The sequence below is a fragment of the Mus pahari genome, chromosome 8, assembly GCF_900095145.1.
Source record: "Mus pahari chromosome 8, PAHARI_EIJ_v1.1, whole genome shotgun sequence".
NCBI lineage: Eukaryota > Metazoa > Chordata > Mammalia > Rodentia > Muridae > Mus > Mus pahari.
Window position 1 is genome coordinate 47,276,215 of NC_034597.1, and position 9,953 is coordinate 47,286,167.

General features: G+C 41.8%; 1 protein-coding gene across 1 annotated transcript in view; it reads right to left on the reverse strand.

Annotated features, from left to right (window-relative positions):
• Window positions 1–8,348, reverse strand: part of LOC110325081 (granzyme F-like) — an 11,857-nt gene extending 3,509 nt beyond the window's left edge. The window contains exons 1-4 of the mRNA XM_021202881.2: window positions 8,284–8,348; window positions 888–1,038; window positions 307–442; window positions 10–112 (exon numbers count right to left, since the gene is read on the reverse strand). Coding sequence (XP_021058540.1) covers window positions 10–112; window positions 307–442; window positions 888–1,038; window positions 8,284–8,338 — 445 coding nt within the window. The 5' untranslated portion in view covers window positions 8,339–8,348. The remainder of the gene's footprint in view (window positions 1–9; window positions 113–306; window positions 443–887; window positions 1,039–8,283) is intronic.
• Between the last annotated feature and the right edge of the window lie 1,605 nt (window positions 8,349–9,953).

Sequence of the window (9,953 nt, forward strand, 5' to 3'; positions counted from 1 at the left end):
ATGTTCTCCCCCAGCCAGCCACACTGCACACATCCCCTGGCTTCACCGGAGCATTCTTCCAGGGCAACTTGAGGGGCCTCACAGCTTTAGTTCTCTTGGCCTTACTCTCCAGCTGATAGGGAAGAGGGAGGAGAGACCAGCTCAGCTAGGAGCCTGCTAGCCTGAGACTCTTTGAAACTCAGGATGAAGAGAGAGAAGAAGAACCAGGATCAGAAAAGGAACGGGAGACTAGCTTTGCACCAAGAAGACCCAGGGTTCAGTGAGGGGTGGGCAGAGGTTTGTGGTTGGGAGGGTGTCAGGTCTCACCTTTAACAGCATGATGTCATTGTAGGGGGCAGCATCATTATAGTCTGGATGGGGAATGGCTTTTGCCACAGGGATGATCCGCTGTTTCTCCTCCTTAGCCTTGATGTTGTGGGCCCCCAGTGTGACTGTCATTGAGCTGTGGAGAGAGCAGAGGGGAGAGCAGAGATGTGGAGTCAGTCAGAGAGGATGCAATCCAGGAGCTGTGAAAGGCAGGGTTGGGCTCTATCTGAGGGGACTTGAGGACCCAGGAGTGCCTCAGGGTCAGACCTACCTGCTCTCTGATTCTCAAGGACCTGGGAATTTGGGGGCCACCCTCTTGCATCTAGGCAATATGGCAAATTTTGCATTGTGTATTAATGTAAACTTTCAACCTCAATCACTGCATTAGATTGGGCAGTGCAGTTGAACGACTCAAGTGTGCTCCTCGCTCTGACCTCTGACCCTGGACCTACATTTACCTCTCATCCATCTCCCATTTCCACAGTCCTTCCTTCAAGAGTGCTCACAGGGGAACATCCACAATGGAAGACAGAAGCTACTTGTGGGTTCTCAGAAGACGTGGGCTAGCTGCTTCTCCTCACCTTCCACTGCAGTGAGCAGCTGTCAGCACAAAGAAGCCTTGAATCAGGAAGCCTCCGCAGTAGTGTCTATTTCCATCATCTTTCACAAAATTCACAAGTGCCATGTAAGGGCGGGAGTGGGGCTTGACCTCATGGCCCCCAATGATCTCCTCTGAAAGTTAAAAAGGAAGCTACATTATGGGGTGTCTGGGGAAGCAGATAGGGTCAGCAGAGAAGATCAAGGAAGGGAGTGATTGGGAGTTGAGGTCCCCCAAGCCTGTTGTAAACAGGATTCCTTACACGTGGAATAATCATTGCTGTCTCTGAAGCCTCAGAACTCTGCTCTGAGAAGGGGCAGGTAGCACATGTCTTCTAGCCCCTGCTTTACAAATGCATGGGGGAGGGGCAAGCTATATCTTCATCATGTTACAGACCCAGGGGATTCTGGGTGGATTGCCAATGGTCTTTCTTTGGTAGTGAGGCACCCTAAACCCTATAATGTTGATTGATGTCATTTCCTCACCTTTCACCCCCAAGCCACCTGCACCAACCCCAAGCAGCAGAAAAAAGACCAAGAAAATCAGGACCTGTGCATCCTCCCAGGAAGTATGCTCGGATGGCTGAGGGCAGAGGAGACGCTGCCCTTGGAAGGGGAGGAAGGAGGTGTGGGCTCAGGGACTCACAGGCATTTTAAACCTATGCACCTCTGCTTCTGATTGATGTCACATTACTTAAGGGAGCATTCTGGTTTCGGTAAAAATGGCACCGTCACTCTATGGACGCCAATGAGCTAAGCTCAGTTGAACCCAAGAACGTAGAGGGTTGGAGGCTGTGGTTGAGGAGGTCGGAGACCCCAGGAAGTCCACAGTGACTGCACTGAGACACAAGTGTGTCCTTTTCTATTGCTTACACCCTTTTGCATCTCTTTTGCTTTCTTTGGTTTTATTTTTCCAGCTTTTATTTTTTTCTTACTCTCATTTCTAATGTAAAAAATAACACTGACAGCCATTTTATGTGAAATGTCAAATCAAGGCTACATCACAGGTCACAAAACTGTATCCAGCTGGGCTGAAATGCAGTGAATTATTTGCTATAATTTGTGATCCCCACAATGCCACCTTGACTGGAACACTCTCAATTTAAGACATGGTATTGACAGTTGGTTTTCTTCTTAAAGATAAAATGATCCGTTAAATCCACTAAAAGTTTCAATTGGTAAATTTGATTCCATTGTCCCTTCTGGGAGACATTTTTGTTTCATAATTTGTTTATATTATGATAACTACCTTGATCATATTACTCTAGTGTCCTCAGCTTGGCCATCTTACTTATGGAATGAACATAATGTCATCAGAGTCAGTATGGTTACTCTTTAGGAATTTCTGGCATAGAAAATGATTTAATCCTGTGACCATTATGAAATTTAGTGCTGGTGATGATATATATGATGCTACCAACATTTAATTTCCCCCACCAATTTCCAATGAGACCTTCTTTTTTCCTGATGCTCCCTGCAAAGCCCAACATTCAGCATATGTTTAGTGTGCATATTCTTAGACCACTCTTAGTTCTGTGAGGCCCTCTGTATTTATGTTTCATTTTGTTTTGATTTGTTTTTTGAGTTGGGCTTTCTCTGTGTAACCCAGGATGTCCTGGAACATGCTCTGTAGGACAGGGTGATCCAGCTGCCTCTGATCCCTGGTGCTGGGATTATAGGCATCAGCCACCACCAACAGGATCTTCTTTCTTTTTTGAGATCCCTTTTCTTCTGTGATGGGATAGAAGCCACGCTGTGATTTAAAATAACAGTAGATAAGGAACTGTATTTACTTTGTTGTGAAGCTAGGGAATATGAGAAAGCAAGGCTCGAGAATGTCACTGTCTCAGCTGCTGATGCAGTGCAGAGGGACATGATTGTAAAGATGGTGGGTGGGTGGTGTGTGTGAGGCACAGCTGAGGTGCATGAGCTCCTAATGATCAAACAGAATGCTACTTGGTTTCCAATTGCCATCAAACACCCATTATCTGCAAAGGCAGGGCTAAGCATCATTGATATTCTCTGTTTTCATTAAACGAGTCAACAGGAGCACATGTGATTTTGATGGTGTCCATCAACTGTCTGCAGGTGGAAGATAAAATGCACGAAGCCTCACATGTCGTTGTTCTGGACTCAGATATGTGTGACAATAGCAAGAGCATTATATGTTCACTTTGCAGAACCTTGGAACATGTTGTCATCTATACAGTTCATGCTCAAGGGTCACACAAAAATCCCCTGTCTTTAGCAAGATTATGATTTTCTGTTGGTTTGTATTTATAGCCATTCTGGACCACATATAACCCTCAGGCCAACAGTTGGACGCTCTGAAGTAGTGTACAAAATTTAAGTGGCTTTTGTCATTTACCTCTTTTTAAATTATTTTAAGTTAGAAATAAATTTTATACAATATATTCTGATCATTTATTTTCCTCCAAATCTCCTAACAGATTCACACCTCCTCACTACTAAGAAAATCTTGTAAATAAATAAAAACACATACCAAAGTTAATGAGCCCACAAGTCTGTAGTATAAAATGCACTTTTTTACAGTTAAAATCAGCAATCAGAATGGAAGCTGGAAAACTTCCCATCAAAATTTACACTCTCAGCACAGAATATATGTTATGTGCTTATCTACCACCAAGTTGGAAAAAAAAAAAGACAGAATTAGAATAAAAATGTCAATGAGTGCACTAGTCAAACTGAGGAGGCCAAAAGAGAGACAGAACCAAACTTAATATACAGAATTAATGCAATACATATCTAAATTCCCATGCCATATTTCATAGGCTTAGAAAATAACAGAAGAATTCATATGGAACCACAAAGACCATAAATACCAAAGCAGTCTCAAGGAATAAGAATGTTGCTGGAAATGTTACAATCTCTCACCTTAAATTATACTACAGAGCCATACTGATGAGGCAGCCTGGTACTGTTGCAAAAATAGAGACAAATGGAATAGAACAGAGGTTGTGGGCATAAACAGGCAAAGAGATACTGACTTAAATCTTGTCAAGGAGGAAAAAACATAAAAGCAAGCAAAAAAGAAAACCTTAAAAACTAGATATCGACCGTCAGAGGAATGAATTTACATTCTTATCCTTCACCCTGTGCAACAAATGTAGGAATAATATTATTGTACACAGAGTAAAGCTAATTCTTGTATTATTCAAATTCTGATACCTGTGCCCCCATATCTGATTCAAATCATTATTCTGAGACTCTTCGGACTCAAAGCTGTATAAACATTGCTCCCCAATTATTCTCTCATTATTCAGTTAAGCTAGCTGATCATCCTTTGAAATAGCAGAAGAGAGAATGGTGCAGGACTTCCTCATAGCCAGGGAGTTGTAGAGGGCAGGGGAGGGAGTAGGGATTCTCCAGGAAGAGAGAGAGTCCAGGAGACAGAACACCTGGAGCTCAGGGAGCCAGATCAGTACTAAAACACAAGTAGCCAGATTAGCTCAGAAAATTACAATAGGTTAATAGTGTTCAGTTGTTGTGCCTTAATGGTTGTTAAATAAATCTAATATTCTCTTTCTCAATTATTTGGGAGCTTCCTGGGTTTTTAAAAAAATGCCACTTTTAAATTTACACTAACACGCCAAAAACAAAACAAAAAACAAGCACACAAACAAAACCATCAACATGGNTTACAGGCCTTAGTTGAAAACTGGATGCACAAACTTTAAGTAGAAAACACAGAGGACAACCTTTCAAGATATTGAAAAAGGCAAGTATTTTTAAAACAGAACACCAAAGGCAGAAAAACTACCCCAAGTATCAACAGATGGGACAACGTGAAAATAAAGATGCTGTGTAGCAAAAGAAACAACCATGGCTGACTCCCCACAGGAAGCCAAGGAGTCAGGTGTTCTGTCCACAGGACAGGATGTCTCAGGTGTCCCAATCTGGTGCAGGAGCCCCCACAAGGATTCCTAGAGATCTGCTGCTCTCATCTGTGATGGAGTCCTGAAGAACTCTGTTCTCCCACCAAGGAAGGAAACCTTAGCAGCAGGACAGATGTAGCCAGCAAGCATGGGACAAGCAGGCAAAAGGGAACCTTCCTCTCTCATATCCTTAGGGGGCTGCCTCTAGAAGGGGTGCCCCTAATTTAGGGTCCATTTTCCATGTCAAATAATCTAATTAAGGTAGTCTCTCACAGGTGTGCCCAGATGCTTGGGTTTGGTTACTTCCAAATGCAGTCAAGTTAACAACCAAGATTAACTGTCACAGGCTATTATAAAAAACTTATGAAGAATTTCAGAAATTAGACATCAAAGAAATAAAACTGCCAATCCACAAAGGAGCAAGTGAGTGAAATAGAAATTTCAAAAGTAAGAAAAGAGAGAGGGAGAAAGAGAGAAATGACTATTCTTAAAATGTACTCAGTATCTCTAGAAATTAATTAAATTCAAATAGTACTAAGCTGAGATGCCATCTAACCCTTGTCAGAAAAACTGCCAGCAAGTTGAGAACAAATGTAGAGAATGTTGAGAGAGAGAAATAGTGATTTACTGGTGGTGGGAGCACATGCCAACAAGGCCACTGTGGAAGTCAATTTGGAGATTTGTCGAAATATCAACACTTGAAATGCCATAGGCTCCAGCTATTTTATTCCTAGGAATATACGCAGAGATCTCAGTACTCTGTCATAAAGGTATTTGCACTCTTGTATTAACTGATGCTTTATTCACTACAGCAACTAACTGGAATCAAGATAGTTATTCAGCAATATATTAAATGGACAATAAAACACACAGGTGTGTGTGTGTGTGTGTGTGTGTGTGTGTGTGTGTGTGTAAATATTACCTCTAAAGAAAAAATAAAGTTAAAAAACTTGAAGGTAAATAGTGGACTTAGAATGAATACTATTAAGATTTATTAATTTTATATATATGAGTGTTTTGTTTGCATGTATGTTTACATACCAGGAGAAGGCATCGGATCCCATAGGATTACAGTTATAAATGGTTTTGAGTTGCCATGTGGGTATGGAAAATTGAACCTAGGATTTCTGGAAGAGCAGCCAGTGCTCTTAACATCTGAGCTATCTTCAGGCTCATCATGGGGGATGTATCATATACATTTAATGAATTCCTTTAATACTTCCTAACTCAAGGGTGGGCTCTCCTAGTTTCCTGAAGAAATGCTGACTATGGCTGCCACACTAGTGTTGGGGAAATGGGCAGTGGTCACACTAGGTCGAATTGTGAGAAGTTGGCTGAATTGCCTCTGCCAACTAATGCCAGAAGAACTGATATCAGAAACCTGGGGACTCAGGGCAGTTAAACACTTGAATGCAGTCTTGGAGGCTCACTGTCACTCTTTCAGCATCTTTAATAATTGGGTTAGGAGGTTACAGGTCAGCAGAGAGCCTTGCCTCACAGACCACCAAGTTCAAGGTCATATAAAGCACAATATTCTTTTCCTTCAGAAAACTCTCTGAGGTATGGGCACACTATTTACCCTAACTATTCCCTAGAAATTGAAGAACGTCACAGGGTCTACTGTGTTTGTTNTGACATTGGTTGGCATTCCAAATTTCTNTTTTGAGAAATATCAACATCAGATGTTCCCATACCACATGACAAATTCATTATATTTTTACATAACCCCAGTTCAAACCTCAACCATAAGTACAAATTCAAACATTCCCTGTCTAATATCCAAGGAACATTACAGAGGTATGGAGAAAACCTTTGTACACTGTTGGTGGAAATTTAAATCAGTACTGTCATTGTGGGAAACTGAATAAAATGCTTCTGATAAAACAAACCATTATATAATCTAGTTATCTCACTACTCGGTAATTGGTAAAAGAATTTGGAATCTGTATGTTACAGAGCATCTGTGCCATCATAGATACTATGGTTGTATTCCCAAGAGCTAAGGGATTAACCCATGTACTGCATGAATAGGAGACAGAGACAGTGTGGCAGATATGTAAGATACCACACTATCCAGTATCCAGACATTACACATACACACACACACACACACACACACACACACACACATATATATATATATATATATATATATATATATGAATCATCTTTGTGCCTCTGTCTTCCAAGTGCTGGATTATAGGGTGTGAGCCCCCAAGCCTGACAGATTGGATCAGTCTCATGCCAAGAGTTATCTAACAGGAAGAAAAACCCCAGGAAATCTTTCACACTATGGACACAGCAGACACTGCAAATTTCTAAATAGTAAAGCTGGAGGCTGAGGGGATCATGGGTGCATCATACATCTTTCTTTGTTAGTGANTCTCCCCAACCACACTAATCTTGATTGGTACCATTTCCTCAATTTTTACCTACAAGCCACATAGAGGTGGATTTTCTAACATTCTCCCATTCTGGTACCCAACACATATTGTGTTTTTAGTAAATGTTTGGCTGCATGTATGAAGGACTTCAACTTAGCCAGAGAGGCTGGTGGGCTGGTGCTAGTTGAATTCGGAGCAAGGAAGATATTGGAAGATTGTGTTGCTCAGACAGGAAGAGCTGGGGACCTGCAGAAAGAAGTGGAGAAGCCAAATAAACCAGACTGTAAAGCTGGTGGTACGTGCAGTGCAGGATCTTGTCAGCCTGGACCTCTTTCTTCTGTAGGGCTGAAAGTGGACTTAATTATGGATGGCTGAAAGAAGGTGAGGAGAAGGGTGTTCCTGTTGGAGAACCAGCAGTCTAAATTAATCTGGATCCCTGAGATCTTTCAAACACTGGACTACCAAACAGGCAGCATACACCAGATGATATGAAGCCCCCAACACACATACAGTAGAGGACTTCCAGGTCTCTGTTCATTCAGAAATGATGCACCTAACCCTCAAGAGACTGGAGGCCCCGGGGAGTTTAGAGGTCAGGTGGGATTGGGGGTAGGGGCATCCACATGGAGATGGGGTGGGGTGGGGAGGAGGTGTGGGATGTGGAGCATCGGTGGGTGGGTGTGGAGGGGGGAGTGGGATATGGATTGTAAAAAAATGAATTAAAAATAGAACTAACTAACTAAATACATAAATGTGTTAATATTCTTGAGCTGGTGAACTCACCATATTGTAGACTTATTCCCAAAGGAATCTTTATTCTCTGCCACATTCTTTCTAAGGATGAGCCAGTCTCCAGAAGGTGAAAAAACAAAACAAAACAAAACTGAGAGATGCTCTTGCCTACTAACTTTCTAAGAACACATCCCTTACTCAGACCTTTTTGAGAATCTAGCCAGTGTTAGCTTTCCAAGTCTGGGTTTGGTGCCTGAGGTTCAGACACATCCTGGGTCCAGTGCCAGGACAATTCCTAACTACTACTGGGCAGAAAGTCACCAGAGGTGTCATGGGACGGCATCTCTGCCACAAAGGTGTTCACTCACCTGCTCCAGCTCTGAGACACAGAAGTAGGGCCAGGAGAATCAGGACTGGTGGCATCTTCCCAGGAAGGCTGCTCAGTATGGAAGAGAGCAAAGGAGACACTGCCCTTGTAAGGGGAGGAAGAAGATGGGGGCTCAGGGACCTCGGAGACATTTTAAACCTATGCATCTCTGCTTCTGATTTACGTCACATTAGCTAAGGAAATATTCTGGTGTGGGTAAAAATGACACTGTCACCACACTGACATTCTATGAGCTAAGCTGAGATAAAGAACAAGAGTATAGATGGTTGGAGGCTGTGGTTGTGGAGGTCTGAGACCCCAGGAAGTCCACAGTGACTGCACGGAAACAAGTGTGTCCTTTTCTAAGACTTAGACGCTTTTGCACCTGGTAAGATCTCTTGGTTTCTTTGGTTTTCTCTTCTTTTATTTTTCACTCCTATCCTTCCCTTTCTTTTTTTAATTAAAAAAAAGTACTGACAACCAATATATCCTAACAACAGTTAGAGTACATTACAAATGCACTCACAAAGTTACCCAGGACGTAGCGACAGTTGATACTGCTCCATATCTGCTGGGCAGTATTGCATGCACTAGTATTTGGGACAATGGATCATACTGTGGAAGGATCTGTTTAAATATTCTGATGGATTAATCTGAACTCACTTGGACTCTCCCGTAACTGCCAGAAGTCACAGAGAAATCTCAAAAGCAAGTGCTTGCTGCATATCCAATGATCATGCGTTATTGTCATACATATTTAAGAGTAAGGATGTTTCACAAATGACAGGTATATTTTAACTGTTTACTAGGTATTATCATTTAACTCTGTGGCAAGAGCTAGAGGACTGAATTCAGTGGTCATTTAGATTAAGTCAGCATTAGATTCCCTGCTGATGACTCCAGTGGTATTTTCTACAATGTTGCCTAGCATTCTCTATAGAAAAACCAGGACCATAATTAGGTCTTGAATGAATATTTAATGGACTATACAGAGGAGTGAGAGACACAGGGATACAACCCATGAAAATGTTCATCTTTACTGGAGAGAGCTGAGAGACTCTTCTTAGAGTGCTAGATGGTGAGAGCTATGTGCGATCACTCTGGGAGTTGAGACAGGCTGACCTCCCCCTGAGCACAGGAGTGTGTGTGTGTGTGTGTGTGTATCCAGAAACCATGCAGAGCTACCAGATTCCTGCTTTCCCATTACTGCTTCTTGAATTTCATATAATTTGATATTTCTCCTCTCATATTTTGCAACTAAGGAAGGCTTCCATGTATTAGTTCTGAACTAAAGTCCTGATTAGTTGGTCCAAAACTAACGTTAGTTGGATCAAAATTAACCCTCTAGTCCACAGAAATGCAACCTTTTGGAGTCACATGACTTACACAAGTAATAATGAATGTTGATTATTCCCCCCTGAAAATGGGCTGTGTGTAAATGACACACTACATGCAAACACACATGACCTCAAAAATCCTTCAAATTTAACAGTCTTTATATAGGTTGCCAAGTAGAGAAAATCTTTTACAACCATGGAACATGGTCTATGTTTGGGAGATCTAATGCGTAAATTGAACAAATGTAAGTAATAAAATTTAGCCTGCTTGGAATCTGTTTTCAAATTTTCATGTCAAATGTCAAATCAAGGCTACATTTATTGATCACAAACT